The 21,091-nt window shown below is 45.0% G+C and overlaps 1 protein-coding gene across 1 annotated transcript; it reads right to left on the reverse strand.

Moving 5' to 3' along the window:
- Positions 1-15,204: 15,204 nt before the first annotated feature.
- Positions 15,205-15,516, reverse strand: SMIM32 (small integral membrane protein 32). Its single transcript, XM_068979592.1, has one exon. It carries the CDS (start codon positions 15,514-15,516, stop codon positions 15,205-15,207), a length of 312 nt encoding a protein of 103 aa, XP_068835693.1.
- Between the last annotated feature and the right edge of the window lie 5,575 nt (positions 15,517-21,091).

Consider the following 21,091-nt stretch of genomic DNA (forward strand, 5'->3'; position numbering starts at 1 on the left):
TTTCTAAATGACATCATAAAATTTACATTTAATACAGCTAAATGTCGTCAGTGTGTTGTGACTCCACTCAGTATAGCTTTTGTAAAACTTTTCCTTTTTTAAAAAAAGTTACTGCAAACAGCAGATCTCCATTATATGTCATTTACTCACATCTGTCATGAGTACTACTTAATAGCTAGTGACAGTGCGTGCATGGCCTTGTTCAGCTGTGTTTGCTGCTTTTGGCCAATATTGCAAGAACTCTAATTTTGACATGCATTAATCTTTTATTTTGCACATTGATGGGTGACAGTTTTTAGTGTAACCATTGTGAAACACACTCTAGTGACTTGGACTTAAGTGCTCATCCTTGCTTCCTTGGTACCCCTTTTGTATTAAACACTGCAATTTATAGATTACAGTTATAGAAAGTTATGCTTTTTCTAGCTTTTGTTGTATTTTCAACCTAGATTATTAGACTGTTATCCTGTAGCTCCAATTTAAGGTTTCTTTTTAATTCCTTGCAGTTTTATGGATGATATTAATGTTGGAAAATCTACTTAATCCCATTGCTGTTGACTTACATCAGTCTCCCATGCAGGGACCTGTGTCTTATAGCCATAGGAGCCTCTTCAGTCTGGCCCCAACGATGAGGCCACCTATCTGATGTATGAATCGGTCAGCAGAGGTTGTTGAGCTAGCTGGTTTGAAAACATTGACATATCAAAGAATACAGACTATTCTTCTCTCAGTTACCATGCATGCTCTTCCATTTTTTAAGCAGCTGTGTGGATGCTAGTCTCAACAGTCATTAGGAAAGACACAAAAACTCTAAAATATTCTTTTAATCAGTCATACATAAGGGCTTTGAGGGAAGGACTCATAACCTCTTTTCCTAAGAAACAGTACAGTGGACACTTAGTTATAGCATGAAGAACAAAGATGTTACTTTGGGCGGGTGGGAAATCACCTAATTTACCTATTAGAAGAAGCTTATTTTCCAGTGTCTTGAAAATACGTGGAGCCATGTCAATCTTCTTTTTAAAATGTTAATTTTGGTAGACTTTCTTCTTTGCCCTTTCTGCTTTTCTGAGGAAAAAAAATGTATTTTTGAGGAAAGGAGAATGCAGTTTTTTATTTTCCGTAACATTATTTACTGCTTTTATAAAGTGCAGCCAATGGATGGCTTTAGTTTTCTCAGATGCAGTGCCATTCATGTTTCAGCTCTCGTCCTTTGCTAAGTGAAAATCTCTTGACAGTAACCTGAGCCTTAAACATCAGTTTTATACGACATGCATTCTCAGTCTTCCAGAGTTGTGTCAGCCACACAAAAGAGGATTATTTGGTCAGTGATAGAACTTAGCTATTTACGTCATTGTATACTTAGCCAGGTTCATGGCACAATCTTTGAAACACATTTGTAGAAAAACCACCTAGGGTGACTGGCATATGCATGTAATCAACATCAGTGGGCCTGAACTGATGGAAACTGTTTTTATTGATGCTTTCAACTGAGTTAATTAAAAATTGTTTTTATTCATGTAGCAACCTTTAGAGTTAGCAAGATTTTATGTAATTGGCTTTTTCTGTGTTTTCTCTAAGGAGTTGTGTCTCATGAATGACAGTACTGAAGCTATTAACTGGTAAGAGTTTCATGGAAAAGTATAAGCCTGTTGTATTTCCTAAAAGCTGTTAACTCCACACCCATGGGTTTTACATGAAAACTTCATTCAGTCCAGCAGATCCTGTAATTCTTGACGATGCTCAGTACAGGACTGGATGGCAAATAAAAACTAGCCAGTAAGATTAAAAAAAACTAAAATTTTACCAATGAGAAAAGTACCTCTGAAAGAAACCATTTCATAAAATTACAGTTTTAAGTTTTTATTTAATCTCCAGAATGGTTTATAGTCAAATTTATAAAAGCATCATCACACCCAGAATAATCTTGTTTTATAGCATTACAGCATATAAATATATGCCAACTGAAAAGACAGAGTCTGGGAATAATAAAACTACAACCAGTTTGGTAAATGCAAAAAAGAGGCATAGAATCAAAATTAATCTCAGTAATGTATTAAAGCAACAAAAATATACTGACTGGGAAAAAAAACAACAGCAGAATTTAAGAGGTGCATTTGACTACTGTATCTCTACATAATTACCTAGCTTAAGTTATGGAATATAAACTAGTAGGCATGTTATTGATCTACTGAAGTGAACTTTTTTCCTTTAGAGAAAATTTAAAGAAAACATTGATCTAAATGTCAAATATATACAACAGAGTATAAATCATTTTTTCCATTCTCTTGTTATATAAGTAAACTGTGAGAATAGAATTGGCTGGGTTTCTGAGGTGAAATCCACAATAAGATTACTAGATAGTTCAGTAAGTTATACCTAACAGTATGAAAAGAGGGTGTAGCTATTTTATACTTTTCATAACATTTGAGAGTAAGCCATTCTTTTAGGATGGAAAATGATCAGTAAGTATTTAGATCTAAAGTCTATTGTCAAGATAAGGACTGGGGCTCACATTATATAACCTTCAGTATTATCTTAGAGTACCTGGAAGAAACAGTTCCCCTGTCATAGTGTTCTTTTAAAGGAGAAAGTTTATGCAAAAATGAAATCATGCCAGTAACAGAGAAACTATAAATTCAAGTTTGATAGTACCTGTTTAAGTGTTGTACTTCTGTTGCAGAGAGCATCTAATATCCCAGTTTAGATCTGTTTCTTTATACTTTTTCTAGTTGCTTGCTTAATGTTACTTTAGGTCATTATAACTCTCCCACTTAAAATATATTAATATCTTTTATATTTTCTGAAGAATAAGACATCTTTTATAATTATTAAATTTATCTTCTAATGATGATTAAAATTTTGGACCTACTAACTTTGAAGAGGCTCAGAGCTTTTCCTTATCTTATTATAATAGATTCTTACTGAAATCTTTCTGGTAGGAATTTTGAATGTGTCCTCATTTATACCCATCAGCTAGATAAGCAAGAATCTTTTAAGATAGTAGATAGCCTGGAGGTTTTAGAAGTCTTTGGTGATTTTTATTGGCGGGAGTTTTCCTAAGTATTGGTTTATGGACATCTTCACAGATACTAGCACAGCGTTTCTTGGGTGGTAATCTCGGGCTTGATGCCTGTCTCCCTCAGAGAATAGCGTTTCCCTCACTAACACAGGTGGGGCTCTGAGGAGGTTTTCTTCTCATAGAAGATGCATGTGTGGAGAGAATCTGAGGCATTTCTTCTGCGTAAACAGTTCTACCTGCTAAACAGAAAGGTGGACAGTTCTTTGCAATTCACTGGATTACAGTTTAGCATGTCCTAATTACTAGAAGCAAGAGTATTTGTCAAGCCTTTGTTATATTGGATTTTTCATGATAGAAACTTCTCTTTTAAAATGAATTATTATAATTGAAGTGTTACTTTAAAATTGGATGATTTACAGAAACAACTGAGAATTTTTGCAGTTTTTCAAACTGAAAAAAATAAATTTCAAAAATTTATCAATCTTTTTTTTTTAAATAAGAGCTTATGCTGTAATATTTGCTGGTAGCAATTGCTGTAAAACAAGTGATGAGTTTTGTTGAAAAGATCCAGTCTCAGAGCAGGATTCTTCTGTTATTTATGACAGAGTGAGAAAGGTTTGTTTGGTTCTCATCCAAATAATTCAGTTCTTAAAATTCTTAAAGTTTGAAATTGTTGTAAAGCATGGTCCTTTAAGGATTTATTTGAGGATACTGTTTTTTAAAAGTTTGAATTTTTGTGTAGAGGTAGATTTTTGTTTTTACCCTATCAGTAGATCGTGCCGTCTTAATACTAGCTGGTGTTAACTATGGCAAGACTCCAGTGAGGCCAAACAATCCCAAATAAAGAAGAAATCTTTTGTTAGAGTCAGAAATCTTTTATAATAGTCTAATACCTTTGGAGATGATGTTGCTTTGATTTATTCATAAAGTATTTTAACTGTAGGGACTCTTGAAGATAATAGTTGGGCAAGTGCTTTTCTTTTCAACATGGTTGGTTAAAGTTGCATTTTGAAAATCGCTTACATTAAAATTGAGTAGGATTGTAATCATGAAAACTGGGTATATGTGTAATCCTGCCAGTGTTCTCTTAAAAAGATACTTCGTATGAGGATGATAAAGACCAAACCAATGGCTGCACTATAGGTCTGCTTCTTACTTGTACTTGTTCCCCTTCTGTTTATGTTGTAGAAAATGAAATTCTAGCAACATGCTTCAATTCTGTTATCATTTTGATACTTATAAATATATATTAGGTTTTCCTATATTGCGCTTTTCAAAGCCATAACTCTTTTAAGAACTTTGTTTTTGCATATTGTTTGCTAATACTTTATTTTAATAAATCTCAAAATCTGCTTAATGTGTGTTTTTGTTTGTTTGGGGGGCTCTTATCTTTTGATTTAACATGTTTCGTTGAGTAGAGTCTTAAAAACAATGAGGTTATCAGTTTCTGTGACCATCTGTGTTATCTGTGTTTGTGCACTAGTGGTAGAAAATGAATATACAAACCTTTCGAGCCACCTTGAGGTTTGCTCAGAGTAATCAGTATGTTTTATTCTGTTTATAAGAGAGTTGATGTGTTTTTCTTTGTTAGTTTAGTTTTGTTTTGTTTTGAAAAGGGATTTGAATCTAGAGTCTGGAGTTTTTTAGTTTAACCACTAATTTCCCTTCTCTAGCCCTATCTAAAATTAAAGGTCTTGACCAGATGATTGAGAGAGAGAATAGCTTTTGGCTTTGGAGTCTGCCTGCCTGCATTTGAGCCCTGGGCCTCAGAGCTTTTTTAACTCTGTACGCTTAGGCAAGTTGCTTAACCACTCTGTGCCTCAGCTTCCCGATCTGTAAAGTAAATGTCTATTTGTAGGAAGATTAAGTAAAATAATACAAGTACTTAAAACCGTGCCTGTCACACAAGTACACTTTTATTGTTATCATCATCATCTCTTAAACTTCTGCTACTTCTTTGAATCAGAGGAATTATTTCTGATGCTGCTTGACCGTAGTATTGGACAGGCCAAAAAATTAATTTGGTTTTATTCTGTAGATGGCTCTAGTAGTGCCTCTCTTTAATGTCATTCAAAACAGTTTTGTTAGATGGTATTGTGAAAATTGTCATATCAGCATGCATTTTAAAAACTTAACAAAATTGGTAAGATTTTGTGTGACGTGAAAGTCGCTCAGTCATGTCTGACTCTTTGTGACCCCATGGACTATACACAGTCCATGGAATTCTTCAGGCCAGAATAATATGGGAGTAGGTAGCCTTTCCCTTCTCCAAGTGATCTTCCCAACCGAGGGATCAAACCCAGGTCTCCCACATCACAGGCGGATTCTTTACCAACTGAGCTACCAGGGATGCCTAAGTTTTTGTGTAGCTATTTTAATATTGAAAATGGAGGGGGAAAAAGCAGTGTTTCCGGTATTTTATGCTTTTTTGTTTCAAGAAAGGTAACTTGAAAATGCAACTGGAATGCAAAAAAAAAAAAAGATTTGTGCAGTGTATGGAGAAGGTACTGTGACTGATTACACTTCTCAAAAGTGGTTTTTGAAGTTTCGTGCTAGAGATTTCTTGCTGGATGTTGCTCCATAGTTGAGTAGACCAGTTGGAGTTGATAGAGATCAAATTGAGACATTAGTTGAGACCAGGCAATGTTATACCACCTGAGAAATAGCCATCATACTCAAAATATCCCAGTCAAGCATTGAAAATCATTTGTACCAGCTTGGTTATGTTAATCACTTTGCTGTTTGGGTTCCACATAAATGAAAACAAAAGCAAAAAAACCATCTTGACTTTATTTCTGCATGGCAATTCTCTACTTAAATGTAAGGAAAACGTTTGATTTTTAAAACAATTTGTGATGGGCCATGACAAGTGGATATTGTACAGTAATGTGAAATGGAAGAAATTGTGGGGCAAGTGAAATGAACCAGCACCAACCACACCAGAGGATGGTCTTCATCTATAGACGGTCATGTGTAGATGTGGGATTGGAAGAGAGTCCTCTCCTACGCATTTCTTCCAGAAAACCAAATGATTCATTCCAACAAGTACTGCTCCCGATTAGACCAATTGAAAGCAGCGCTCATGAAAAGCATCCAGATTAAGTAAAAAGAAAACACATACTCTTCTATGAGGACAACACAAGACCACATGTTTCTAGGATGACCAGGCAAAAGCTGTACAGCTTGGTCAGCAAGTTCTGATCCATCTGCCATATTCACCAGACATTGAACCTTCAGATTTCCATTATTTAAGTCTTTACAAAATTTTCTCAATGGAAAAAAATTTCCATTTCTTAGAAGACTATAAGAGGCACCTGGAACAGTTCTTTGCTCAAAAAGATAAAAAGTTTTGGGAAGATGGAATTACAAAGTTGCCTGAAAAATGGCAGAACATAGTGGAACAAAACTGAATATGTTGTTCAATAAAGTTCTTGGTGAAAATGAAAAATATGTCATTTCTCTTTACTTGAAGAAGTGTTTTGGCCAGCCTAACAGATTCATCCTGATTTCCCACTTTGTGAGTAACCTTTTCTTTTTCCTTAATTTTCTCCTTTGAAAAGAAATTCAGAATCACAGATTAGTTTTGTCATCCCCACCAAGTGCCTACTTTTTAACCACCTTCTGTGTTGTGTATACAAGAAATAGAAATTCATTCTAATTGGAAAGGGACAGTGAAAATCCATGTGTCCCCACCAGAAAAGCCCAAACTAAATATTTTAATCCAAAGGAATAAATATAAAAGTTCTTTTATTCCCTTCAGAGGAAAGACTTCATCGAAAGAATCCATATCTGCAAATCAATAAGTGTAAGGCATTAGTAAGGTATTTATTAGCAGCTTCAATGGCTGTTTTAGAAGCATATTTTGAAAACACTTGTTCTGGCAAAAAATAGAGGTGCTGGCATCTCTCAGATTTAAGATAACTAGTTTTCAAATTGCCATAGCTAAAATAGTTCAGGTGACAGAGGGATCCGTTGTGACATCTACTTCAATTTTCTTTTAGACACTAGACTCAAGGACTAATGCTGTTCTATATTACAGCAGTTTTGATGCAATTCATGTTTTATAAATATATAAGAAAGTAACTTCCCACCATTTAGCATTTTAAATATTACTGTGTTTTCTTTGTTTGTTTGTTTCTTTGTTTTTCTTTGTTGTTAAATTTGTAAGCCTATCTTTATTAAACTGACGTGTTAAAAACAATTGTGTTCTTTTTATCTAAATCGCTTCTTGTGGTTTTGTGTTAGGACTTCCCTGGTGGCTCAGATGGTTAAGCGTCTGTCTACAATGTGGGAGTTGTTAAGGGTATGGGACTATAGGGAAAATATAAAGAAGAGTTTTTAGCACCTGGCTTAATCATCTCCATCTTAAAATTGCATGGGAGTGGACGGAGGATTTAGGTTGGTGGTTAAGATTGTTATCCGTACTGTTCCAAATGGATGTGTGTATACTTCCCATGAGAGGTGTTTCCTGAGGCAGGTTTTAAATTTGGGGATGGATTTTGAGAGCCGCCTTCCACTTTTTCTTATCACCTACTATTCTGCTGTCACCTGCTATTTCATTTAAATAATCCTTCTATCTGCGAGAAATGCTGAGGGTCTCAGCAGTACAGAAAAGTGTGAACTAGAAGTCCTCAGCCAGTGGTGAGCCACCACCCGTCTGTTCGTGTATCCTTGCAGCCTATCAGCTAGTCATTCTGCACCAGCCCTTTCCTTTCCTTTGACAGAAGTGTAGTTGACTGTGGGTGACACTCTAGCTCCTTTTTCGAAAGAGTTTTCAGGGAAACTGAGTTGGCTCCGAAATTTTTTTGAATTCTGTATCCCCAAGAGAGCATTGTCCTCTGAGCTGTCTCTTATTTTGTTGAATGGCAGAGCTTTCCAAAATGTATTACATCAAGCTTAACTCTCCAGATATTTTAATGAGACTGCTGAAGTGACAGAAAAAGCCAATTGGGATTAATCTGGGAATGCTTTCAAGAAGGAAAATAAAACTTTGTAAGATAAGGAGAAAGGAAAAAATCTTCATTCTCCATCGCATTTATCACCATCTAACATCCTACATGTTTTCTTACCCTGTTTATAGACTGTGTCATGTCATGGGAATGTAAGCTATGGCCAGACATGCGTTGCCACTGCCAGGACAGTTGTTGATATAAGCATTTGAATATTTGTTGAATGAATGATCATACTGAAACCAGATGTCATTTCTTTAATACTAGAGTTTAGCTTTAAATTACATAATAAGACAGCACTTAATTGAGTGGACTGGAGCTCAGCACTTTATTAGATCTCTTTATTACATACCTCATAGGAGAAGAAAGGGGGAAGCTCAACTAAGAACACTCGTATGTGTTCTTTCTCTTTGAGCTTTTGGACCTTTGCCCCAAAGTTATCAGGTTTCCGGATTGTTGCTTAGAGAACCTACAAAATTAACAGTCAACTTGGGGCTTTAACATGTTGACATTTAATATTTTCCCAGAGAATCGAAAGGGCACAGTTTCCTTGATGTATCTGACAAGAGAAAACAACAACAAGAAAAGTATACTTTTTAGTTCATAATTTTATAGGGTGGCAGTGTTAAGAACCCTGTAGTTTGATTTTAGTGCCCTGGTTTAGAGTCTAAAATATCACCCCTAACTGTTGTACCTGAAGGTCAGGCCTGTAATTGCTTTCGGGTGGGGCACCCTAAGCAGTGCCTTTGAGAGACAGGACATAGTGGTGTGTGTTTGTACTTCGGAATAAAAGATCAGTTTTGCTGAGGAGAGTGCATGTGTGATTTGGTTGGGGTGGGGGAGCAGGGGAGGGTTTGAAGCACTATGCAAACATTAGTTAAGATTAGTAGTAAATGTTCCTTGATTGTCTTCTCTTTACATAACATTCTGTGAATTTTTCAAGAATTTGTTTAGGCCAAGTTAATGGTGGCAGTCGAGGTGAAGGTACTGAATGCAGCGCGAACTGGTGATGTATAAACGCAGGCCTGTGAGGGGGCTGCCCATGGAAAGAGAGGTGCTTTCCTTTCACTGTCTGTCTAAATCACTGCTGGAAGTTTACCATGCCCGTTTTCTCTCTCCTCAGTCATTGAACACTTCTGTCCAGCTGCTTGTCATGTTCCCCAGCTCTCTTTCAGCTGTCCAGCTGCTTACCATGTGCCCCAGCGCTCTTTCAGCTGTAGCTGGTCGTGCAGCCAAGTTCTGACCATTAGGATCTCAGCAGAAATCATACATGCCATATTGGCATAATGCTCCACAGAGGAACACTCTGGCCCTTTCTTCTTCCCTGTGGCGAGAATGTAGATAGGATGGTAGGAACTAGAGGAGCCATTTCAAAGTGGACGTGGGAGCCGAGGGCTGAGGGTGACAGAACTGTGCTATGTGGAAAAGACACTGGATGGATATGGGGAGTATTCTTTGTTGTGACAGTGCAGACTGTAACCTGGTTAATCCTTACTTGCTCCTTCACTTAGTCTCACCAGACCTTGATGTTGTGCTCACTGCAAGTCAGGCTTTTGCTAAGCAGCAGAGCTGTCACAAGGAGTCATCCCTGTCCTCACAGAAAGTGAAACTATAACATAGTTTAGTGGTTTCAGTCTGTATCTAGTTAGGGTTGTTTGATCAACTTTAGAGGGTACAGGAGGGGCAGAAATGGAGAATCAAGAAGAACTTTAGACTCTGCTCTTGTTTTTCTGAATACCTGGATTTTCTCTGGTCCTGAGAAATATCAAGATTGTTCATTTGTTCCACTAATATTTGAGGGTCTATTAGATGTCAGGCTGAGGACAAACTAAATAAAAACAAAAGTAGATTCTCTCAAGCATCTTCATTGTGGTTGATACAGACACATAATGAGATAAATATAGGATAGTGGGAAGTTCTAAGGAGAAAAAGTAGGGAAGGAAGATAAGAAATGTCAGGGGTGGGAGGAGGAAGGTGGCTGATGGTTTTGATCCAGAAACCAGCGAAGATCTCATTAAGAAGGAAATCGTTAATCAAAGTCCAAGAAGAGGTGAGGGAGTCAGGGGTAGTGACTTAGTTGTGATTTAGTTGATTCTTAGTCAAAGCAATTCAGAAAGCATATGAATGATATGGTAAAGATCTCAGATTCCCTGCGGGAGAAGGAGTAATTCAAGCAGAAATAGCTAAAGGTACAAACTTAAATTGCATGTTCTTTAGTCTCTGCAGGAGCTGCAATAACTCAGGTGTTACACAGATGGAGACAAGAAATGTCAGTTGCTAACAACTTTGTGGATTACCACCTCCAGGAAATGGGCCACTTGGAGGACCGATCAATAAGGAGAGTTCAACTCAATATTTCATCTAACACAAGTTTAGTTTATGGCAGAAAATCAAAGGTGAAGTATTCAGATGAAGAACCTACAGGCAAATTTACCTTAATGTCTAGCTCTGTCTTTCCGTTATATTCCATTCAACAAATACTTATTCAGTGTCTGTTTTGTGCTTAACACTGTGCTGGGCATTGGGAAAGCAGCCATGAGCAGGCAGATGTTGTCCCTGACATACAGCTTATATGTTAGTGAAAGTGAAAGTGAAGTTGCTCAGTCATGTCTGACTTTTTGCGACCCCATGGACTGTAGCCTACCAGGCTCTGAGGAGCCTCTCAGTCCAGGGAATTTTCCAGGCAAGAGTACTGGAGTGGATTGCCATTTCCTTCTCCAGGGGATCTTCCCAACCCAGGGATTGAACCCGGGTCTCCCACACTGCAGGCAGACGTTTTACCGTCTGAGCCAGTAGGGGGAGAGAATTTAGTCCATGAATTAAACATTTAATAGCTCTGATAAGGGAGCTGATCAGGGGCTGTGAATGAAAATAAGCAATAGCTGATCTTCTCTGAGAACTCAGGCGAGTCCATTTTGAGGAAGAGGTATTGAGACCTGAAGAATAGGAAGGCATTAGTTGGACAAGGGAAGGGAGTCAAACACCTTAGGCAGACAAGCCCTAAGGATCGAAAGGCCACTATGTCTCAAGCATGAAGTGCAAGAGAAGTGTGAAGAATTGAGGCTGGAGAGGTTGATGGGGGCCAGAGGAGGCTGCATCTTGGAAGCCAACGTTAAGAGTTTTTTAAAAATCTGAGACCCAGAGAGATGGTATGGGGAGGGAGGTGGGAGGGGGGTTCAGGATTGGGAACATGTGTACACCCGTGGCGGATTCATGTTGATGTATGGCAAAACCAATACAATATTGTAAAGTAAAAATAAAAAAGCAACTGTTGGAAAAAAAAATCCTGAGGACAGGGAGAAACTATTGGGGTGGAAACTGGGGCTGGAGGCAGATACTGGGATCAGATGTGTGCATTGACTGGAGAGAGGCAAGTGAAGGCTGGACTTTGAATTCAGGTGATATTGGTGGAGATGGCTGGGGAGTAGATGGAATAGAGTGGTATCTAGGAGGTGATGGATTGCATATGGGAAGAAGAGATTGGGGTCAGGAATGACCGCCCATGTGCATTTTACTTTAGGCAACCAGATGATGGCACAGTTTACTGAGATGGAGAAAACTGGAGGAAGATGTAACTTATCTGGAAAGGTAAAGAGTTAGTCATGAGGGAAAGAAGTTTCTATTTTTGCTGTTGCAAACACTTCTGAAATGGTCATCCATTTCAGATAGCTCCCATTAAGACCACTTGCTGCTGCTAAGTCACTCCAGTCGTGTCTGACTCTGTGCGACCCCATAGACGGCAGCCCACCAGGCTCCACCGTCGCTGGGGTTCTCCAGGCAAGGACACTGGAGTGGGTTGCCATTTCCTTCTCCAATGCGTGAAAGTGAAAGTGAACTCACTCAGTCGTGTCCGACTCTGCGACCCTATGGACTGCAGCCCACCAGGCTCCTCCATCCATGGGATTTTCCAGGCAAGAGTACTGGAGTGTGTTGCCATTGCCTTCTCCATAAGACCACTTACTACTTAAACATGAGCTGAACACTTTACCTACAGTGTCTCCCACAAAATGTTGAAAATCCTATGAGCCAGGTACTACTATCATCTCCATTTTACAGATGAAGAAGCAGGTTTTCAGAAATCCAGAAGCATGATCGTGGCATAGAGCAGATGGCCGAGGTCAGGTTACCTAGCTCCAGGATTCTTAGATTTATGCTGCTTCACCCTAGCTCCTGACATCTGCAACCACTTTCCCTAATTTCCATCCTACCCACCCTCTTACCCCCCATCAGAGATGTGTTCTCAACCCTCTTGCCTGCTCCCAGTGACTGGTTATGGCAAAGCTGCCCGAACACCTGTGTCGTGAATCTCATTCCTCTTTTCACCCTGCCAGGCCCAGTTCTCCAAAGGTGGCTCCAAGGCATCATGGGCTTGGTGGAAGAACAAAGGGCAGGAGGATGTGTGTGTACAGACCGGCCTTCCTGATACCATCTACATGTTCAGTTACCACATTATGGTCCACTTACCTTGCATATCAGCAGAAGACAGACATGAACTCAGCCACATCCTTTCCAGGGGAGAATCTAGGGTAAGGTTCCCCGTGACCAAGGACCCATTACTGCCCAACTAGTCAAACACTAGCCTAGAGATAGGTATGAAATTATTCAGGGTCCCAGTGCTGGCAAAAAGCAGAACTCAAGTCCAATTCCTCTTACCGATCCTGCTTGATTTCTAGATTCCAGCTCTATGTAGGTCCAATTATTTAGGCATTTCTTCTGGAAGTATCTATTCAACCCTGTAGATACATCAGAAAGATGGTTTCCAAATTGTCTCCATCTTGGCATTTTTCAGCTTTAACTTCTTGATGCCTTGGGACAGTATTTTATTAAAGCATCCCAATAGACTCCTGGATCACTCTGGCTTCAACTGATTCTGGTCCAAGAACTTCAGGTGGCCTCTAAGCCAGCTGATAGTGCCCCTAGCCCTGGCATTTTTTGTGGGTCAGCTTCGCCCTTAGGTAGCGCTGCCTCAAGCCTGAGGCTCATTTACAATACAGCTAACACTTGAGTGCTAGCGTTAACACTGGCTATGTCATTTGACGTTCAACCCTGTAGAGCGAAGTGATATAATCCCATTTCACAGTTGAGGAAACAGACCAGGACTAATTAAGTAATTTGCAGTGTCACACAGCCAGTGAGCAGTAGAGCTGGGATTTAGAGCTAGACAGACTCCAGAGCTGATCACTCTGCATACTGCCTTGAGGTCTATCCATGGGGAGCTGTAGGGGAGGAATATACTATGCTACCTCTGTGTTAGTCTCCCATCTCCTCAGCCCCTAGATTAAAGCTGAAGTGTCCCCCATATCAGCAGTGTGTGATTCCATTATGCCAGTCAGGGCTCTCATACCCTCAACTTTTATTCCATTTAGTCTTCTCCATAGCCAAGGGTCACACAGATTAGCTGAGTTACCATTACTGTAGGTTAGAAAGGTTTGGCTTCGTTTCCAAAAACCAAACTGTTGTCTGAGGTTATTGTAGAATTAGCTCCACTGGGGCTTGGTTGGTGTTAGCTCTCTCAGATATGGAAGTCAAGCCCAAGATGAACTGTCAGATGCTCATCTCTGCTGCTTCATGGGATAGGAACAGGAAGAATCTTGGGCACTTCCAAGGATCCTTCCTTGGGAATGATGAAGGAGGAGAAGTGGTGGTAGGGAGCTCTGGCCTAAGCCTGGAGCGCTAATAAGTCTTTTCTAAGCCTCAGCTTAGATCTTTAAGCAAGTTTCAGCGTCCAACAACCCTCACAAAAAGTTTGTGGAATTGTGTGCCTGTATGCCTTTGCCAGACAAGCATCCTTAGCATTCTTCAGAGTCTCAAAATCTGAGTGACCCCTACATGGCTTAGAACTATTTGATTAAATAATCTACCAAATCTCCTTTTAGTCAAACGTTCTCTAAGCTCTAGTGCCCTAATGAGCTAGGTGACTCCTGAAACTATTTTAAGCTGCCACAAAGAGACTGCCTAGAATTAGGTTAACTTTGAAAATGGTCAAGATTATTACAATTCTTTCTATTCCCTCCCAGTTTCTTTGAAATCAGCTCCTCCAAGCTGGGCTTATTCATCCATTCCTTTCCTGCCATGTTCTCCAGAGCTGGCCTCCTGTCTACTTTGGGAAGAAGTACTGAACAGCTGCTCCCACCACCTGACCCTCAGGCCCCTGCTTCACAAGGTGGTTCTGGTCCAGAAATTACTCCTGGAAGGGCTTAGGCCCAGAAAGCCTCTGAGAGCCACAGAGTGGATGCCTGGTGGGAAGAACTGCCCCACAGGGCAGGTCTCTGTGGAGCCCTGTTACAGGGAGTTTTTGTTTTTGTTTTAGCAGATGAGGCAGCAATTCTTCTCTGAGGTCGGCTCTGACAAACACTTGCCAGAGCAAGCAACTGATTGACCTTGGGGAAAGGTGAAGCTGGAGAGGAACAAATGTCCATTAAAACTGACTTGGGCCACTTGGAGGTGGGAGGCGGGCTGCTCAGGATCCCCTTTTATGCCCCTTTCCCAAGTGGCGCAACCAATGACCAGAGCATCCTCAGTACTGGGTCTAATTCGGTGCGGGTTTTATTGTAGAAATGCGGCCCCTGTTGACCCAGGACATCCTAAGCACAGAGTGCTGCAGGTGGAACCCGGTGCCTCTAGACCAGCTTCCCCTTCCCGTGTGCGGGCAAAGGAAACTGGGTCCTCGGACCCGGGCGGCCCCCATTTAAACTCTGCGTCCCCTCACTTCCCACCCCAGGGACGAAGCCTCTGAGAGCCATCATTCCTAAGCCCAGCTGAGTTCACACTCGGATCCTAGTGGGACTCTCCAGTGCCAAAGAATCCGAAAGGCGGTAGTAACCGCAAGAAGACGGCCACAGGGCCAAGGAGTCCTGACAGGCAGCTCGAACCTAGCTGCGCGCTTGGCTAGCTGCACGCTCCTCTCGCCTGCTCCTTCGGCAAAGTAGGGAAGTCAGCTGGCGGCGAGGAAGGCTCCCTGGTCCCGGCGGATGCGCTGTCTTCAGGAAGGCACCCCGGCTGGTCCCACTGCCCACGGAAGAAAGCCTCCACCAGGGGAGCAGCGCAGTTCCCCGCGACCAGGAGGATGGGGACCCTCTGCAGCCTCCTAACGCCTCCGACTCCCTTGATGCACACGGTGCTGCTCGAGGGCGGGAAGGGTGTGGGGGTCAAAGTGCAGTGTTCCCAGTGGCATCAGGTACACCCTGCCCAGCTCATACCTACTGCTGGTGGCGAGACCGGGACCCGGTGTGGCTACACCGGCCGCATCTTCCAGGGCGCGCGCGCGTCCCGCAGAGAGCGGTCGTGGGGCAGAGCGGCGAAGGCCGAGTGGCGCAGCTGGCAGCCGATGAAGAGGATGACGAGCGCCACGGAGAGCAGCAGCAGGAAGAAGAGCAGCAGGTAGGTGGGCAGGTCGGGCTTGGCGGCCGCGCCGTCCCGCATCCCGCGCGCGGTGGCCAGCTCCAGCGGCGAAGCGCCCTCCGCCTTGACCGTGGCTGCCAGCGCCAGCGCGCCGCCTACCGCCGCCTCGGGGCCGCCCGTGGTGTTGAACACGTCGCCGTACATGGCCCGCGGGGCTGCCGACCCCCGGCCGCCTCACTTCGCTTCCATGGTGCGCCCTGCCCGCTCCTCTACGCGCGACCGACCGCAAGCCAGGTGCCTGCGGGACCGCGGGGACTGCGAAGCCCCGGACTGCTTCCTCGCCACCGCACTCAGCTGCCCTATCTGCGGGGTGGTGGACCCCAGCGCTCCGAGCTGGACGGCTCGGCACCCGCGATCCCCGGACTTTTCAGATCTGTCACCGTCGCCACCCACGGTTCTGAATCAGTCACCTGGGTTTACGGCCGTCCTTTCAGTTCGAACCCCAGCTCCGCTGAGCTCCGGGCTCCAGGACACCCCTGGGCTGCGGTGGCGGCGGAGAGAGGTGAGTGGTACGTTCGGCCGCAGCTCGGGGTTCCTGCTCTGCACCTCCAGACACCAGTGCACCGAGGGCTCAGTCCGGGAGTCCTCCGCGTCCTCTCGCTGCCGAGTCTCAGAGCAGTTCTACAGCCTTGAGTCCCAGCTTGAGACACCTGGTGTGCAGCGAGCCTGTCCCCGCTGGCTCCAGCTGCTGCGCTCCAGTCCAGAGCAGGAGACTGAGCTCCGAGGCGGCCCCGCGAGCTCCGGTCCCGGGCGGGGGCGGGACTGCTGGCGACTGTCCCCGGGGAGCGGCTGCGAGCCAATGAGAGCGAGAGAGGACAGGGCTGCGCCTGCCCCCGGCCCGGCCTCACATCACTCACGGAAGGAGGGACACACGGAGAGGGAGGGAGGGAGGGAGGAAAAACACAGGGTCACGGAAAGACAGATGGATTAAGCGCCGATTACAGACCTATGAACAGAGACAACGCAAAACAGACAATATAGACAGCAAACCGACCCGGAGGCCAGGCTCAGCCAAGCATGGACACCTGCTTTCTTCCTTCTCATGGACATTCTACCTCCAGGCACAGCCCGGTTGGCTCCCAGCCCCAAGACTGAGTAGTTCTGGGAGGGCCAAGAGGCTGAGCGCAGGGGCAGAGGGCTCCCAGATGAGCTGAAGCTGCTTCCTGGGGCCCCGCTCCTCCCCAGTGGGGCGCACATGTGAGCTCACCTTCTCAGGGCACCTGGCCTGCAGTGCTCAGACACAGAGGGCCAGAGACAGATGTGGCCCACCTGCCTGTAGCAGCCCTGGCAAACTCTTGGTGGCCAGGACAGAGGTGAGGGGTCAGCAGGACCAAGGGAGTGTCCCCTTTCCAGAAGTCCACAGTGTTCACCTCCTTTGGAAGTTTTCCAAGCCTCCCAGATTAGAATGGGAACCAGTGCCAGCCACCATGGCCCCTGGGCTCTTCAGAAGCACTGACAGCCCTGGGCTGTCATGGTCTGGAATGGAACAGAAGGAAGCACTTGCCCCCAAGATTCTGAAGGAGGCACTCCCTTAAGGATTAGGAGTGATGGTGCCTCCTTCCCTTTCACACCCGAGCACTTCACTTCTCACTTGAATCCCAGCTCCGAGACCCCTACAGGGTGAGCCAAGGGCACAACTCCGTCTCTCTCCCCCATACCTTCTTCCCCTGTCAAGGGGTACAGGACATGGGAGAGCTTGGTGAGCACTGGCTGCAGGAACCGGAGGGAAGATGAGTTTTTTTATTCCCCTCTCCCCAACTGCACCTCATACCTGCCCACAGGCTTAATTAACAAGGACTAGTAAGGTGTGCAAGGCTGCCCTTGGCCAGCGCTCATTCCTTTAAAGCCCAGCTCAGCCCAGGAGAAACACCTCTGCAAGCTCTTTGCCTAACATGAAAATTTGTGAGCCTAAGTCCTGACCCTACAGAGAGTCTGACTGCTTGCTATGTGAGAGGCAGGAGTGCTGAGAGGCCATCCTATAGTTCCATAGATGGCCCTGTGGGGTGCTTCCCTGGGCACAGAGGGGGATTGTGTGTGGTGTGGGGTAGAGTGGGACCTGGCAGGACTCAGCATGACCCCATCTGCCCTTTATGGTCCTGGGGCACTGCCCAGTGTGCTCCAAGGGCATAGGACCTTAAGCCGCTGTACCTGGCTTCTGCTTAGCCCAACTTCTCATTTTCCAGATGGGAAAGCTGCCTCTGAGAGGGGCAAGGCTTTACCCATGTTAGCACAGGGCAGCCTCCACATAACAGTGTGCAGTAGCCGTGGATGTGGGCTACTCAGGAGAGGGGCAGAGTCCCTTTCTCTGTAGGCCTGAGCCATTTGAGACGGCATTCTATTCAGCCAGCAGGATCCTAGGGACTTTATGTGAAACCTGAACAAGCCTTCTCAGGGCCACTGTCAGCCGCGGGGCGAGTCAGCGTGTGGATTAACGGAGAGGGGCTTATCCAGGTGAAGCCCTGCTGTCAGTAACTCCCCGGGTTCTTTGTTTGCTTTCTAAGGTATAACAAAATTATTTTTAGTTGAATATTAATAGATTATTTTTCATTAAAGATTGTGCCCATCTGAAATATATACAATGAAGGAAAACATCGAAATGTTTTCGGTTTGTAGCCTCAGTTTGTGGTTTGGCCTGGAATTTCCTTCATGTGTTTGGGGAGTCATCCCTAACCCTGCCGACCGCGCTTCCTCTCTGCTCTGCCCCCGAGGTCAGGTAAGACTCTAGGCAGTGGCGGGAAGGCTGGGTGGCTCAGCTGGGAGGGCCTCAGCAGAATCAGGGACAGGCTCCTGGTTTTGGACTATAAAATAAAGGTTTATGGTAGGTGATTTCTGGCTCTGAAATAGTGCTGTTTTCCTCCAGGAAATGGGCACAGAGCAGGGCGTGTCTGCAAGACGGTCTGGTGTGGATAGAGAGTCCCCACAGCTCCGTTGCTTGTGGTAGGAGTAGGGAAATCTCTAGAAATGCTCATTTGTCCTCAGAGCTGTGGCTTTTCGTCATCATATTGCACTTTGCAGAAGTAACACATGCACGGCCTTGCAGCCTGTGATTGGAGGAGCTGGGACTTGAACCTGGGCAGTGGGCTTCTGTGTCCACACACTGAGCCAGGACTGTGGGCCACCTCTGATTTAGAAGAGTCCTAGCAGCCATGATTCACAGACCTCCTCTTTCCACAGGCCAAGCACTTATTCCTCACAGCAACCTGTGAGGCAGACGTGGTAGCACCTCCACGTCCCGAAGGAGCAGGCTGAAACCTTGAGAAGCGGTGTCGCCCCCCAAGGTCACACGGCAGGGTCTGGGCGCCAGGGAGCCTCAGACTTGGCAGCTTGTGCTCATCCACTCAGTCTTTTTTTTTTTTAATGGACTTAGAGTCTGTACTCATTTTAACAATTTTATTTATTTATTTATTTTTGGCTGTGCTGGGTCTTCATGGCTGCATGGGTTTTTCTCTAGTTGCAGAGAGCTGGAAGCACCCTCCAGCTGTGGCATACAGGCTTCTCACTGCGGCGGCTTCTCTTACAGTGGGGCATGAGCTCTAGGTCGCCTGGGCTTCAGTAGTTGTAGCCCTCGGTCTCGGTAGTTGTGGCGCCCAGGCTCTAGAGCCCAGGCTCAGTACTAGTTGTGGTGGAGGGCTTTGTTGTTCTGTGGCATGTGGGATCATCCCGTCTCAGGGATCAAACCTGCATGGACAGGCGGATTCTTTACCACTGAGCCACTCCGTCTTAAGCTGCTTTTTCTACTGAGACACTTAGCAGAGAGAGTATGGTCAAACTGCCTTTCTTTTTGGTAAAGTTGGAGGAGGTCTTTTGCCCTTTTGGGTGGGGAGGGGGGGTCCTTTGGTCCAAAAGTGGGCACTGTTTCTTTTTGGAAAGATGTTCAGAGCCCTGGGAGGGCAGTCACGTTCCCTGAATATTCCCCAGCAGGAAATGAAACAAGACTGGTGCTGAGTAAATGCAGAGATGAAGTTTACACAGCTTTTTACACAAGCCAGAGCGACCTTCCATTAGGGAGCTTTGTGTACCCATACATTTAAGTCGGGAAAGATTATGAAGGGGCTCGGAAGTAGGCTTTGACAGGCAGAGGCCACAGGGTGAGACCCCGGCAGGACCTCTTCCCCATTATGTGGTCACTGAGTGACACAGGCTCCCTCCCCGTTGGCCTGTCTGCCAAGAGACCAAGAGGCAATGGTGCCTTTCCTGCCACGCTGGGGCCACTTGCTAGGCGTTTAATGGAAACTTGGGAGACTGCAAGCATGGGAGCCCCAGGATTTTATAAACTGTGCCTCTCTGGCCCTCCATGCCTGGTGGAGCTATTTTTGTTTCTTCCTCTTGCTAGGGGGATTATTATTAAAGCACTCAGCATCACCAAGAGGCTGGGGTAAAGATCAAGGCTGAAATGCTGCCGTCTGAAGTTGGAGTTCATTGCTGCCGGTGTGGGTTTCCTGTGAATACTGCATGTATTTGACTGCTGTGGAGTGGCCTCCGCATTCTCCATGAATGCTGGTGAAGCTGTTGCTCACAGACCTTTAATTCTAACTATCACCCCGGCAATGTTTGGTTTTGTCGTTTTGGTTTTGTTTTTGAGATGACTTTGGCAACTGTTGTGGTTGGTAACTGAGGTTGCTTTTTAGAACATCGGTTTTAGGAACTAAATAACAAGTAGGCCAAGCCCAAGCTCGAAATGAAGTGATTTTTCCAAATGGAAACAGGCAGCAGGGGGCTTGAGAATGGTCAGGCCGGGCCTTTCGAGGGCTTGCAGTCTGGTTTGTGGAGCGGGAAAACTGAAGAAAGGATGGGGAATGAGGGAGAGATGATTCTGGAAGGAGGGAGCTCACTGAAGGGATCAGGTCCCAGAAAAGGGCATCTCCACCTCTGTCCTCTAGTCCCACAGGCCTGCGGGTCTCTCGGGATCAGAGGGTGGGATGGAGAGTCAGGGAAGCAATTCCTGGGCTGCCTGGGACCTGACGTGTAGGCTGAGGGCACTGTCTCTGACTCTGGTGGTGGGATGTCTCTGGATGTTTTTTGGACAGTCTCACTGGTTAGTCGAGAAGGCACTGGCACCCCACTCCAGTACTCTTGCCTGGAAAATCCCATGGATGGAGGAGCCTGGTAGGCTGCAGTCCACGCAGTCGCTAGGAGTCAGACACGACTGAGCGACTTCATCTTCACTTTTCACTTTCATGCATTGGAGAAGGAAATGGCAACCCACTCCAGCGTTCTTGCCTGGAGAATCCCAGGGGTGGGGGAGCCTGGTGGGCTGCTATCTCTGGAGTCACACAGAGTCGGACACGACTGAAGCAACTCAGCAGCAGCCGCAGCAGCACTGGTAATGCCTCAACATCCTCCTCTTTAGTCTCAGTGACATGTGGCCTCACCTGCCTTTCCGGGTCCCTGTGTAGCCTCCAGCCAAGCGGGTTCCAGTGACCTAAGACTTGCAGGTTACTGGGACATGTTGCCATCCCTGGGGCTCCATCTCCTGGACTCCTCTGGAAAGGTCAGGGGTTTGCCTAAAGGTGAAACTGACCTCCTGCTGCTGCCTGGCCTGGCTGGGTGTTGGGTGGAGTCACCAGCTGGGTCATGGCATGCTAAGGAAAGACCACTGCTCTGGTCAAGGATGGGAAGCAGGCTGAAGCCAAGTTGGAGCCAGCATATGCCGAAAGGGACAGGATTGTTGTTTGAAATCAGTAACCAGACTCAGGGACACCTGGCCTGGTGGGGTCCT

The sequence above is a fragment of the Capricornis sumatraensis genome, chromosome 9 (assembly GCF_032405125.1).
Source record: "Capricornis sumatraensis isolate serow.1 chromosome 9, serow.2, whole genome shotgun sequence".
Taxonomy (NCBI): Eukaryota; Metazoa; Chordata; class Mammalia; order Artiodactyla; family Bovidae; genus Capricornis; species Capricornis sumatraensis.

What these genes read in the sequence shown, in the direction of transcription:
- SMIM32 (XM_068979592.1), bottom strand. Translation starts at nt 15,516, where the DNA reads ATGTACGGCGACGTGTTCAACACCACGGGCGGCCCCGAGGCGGCGGTA.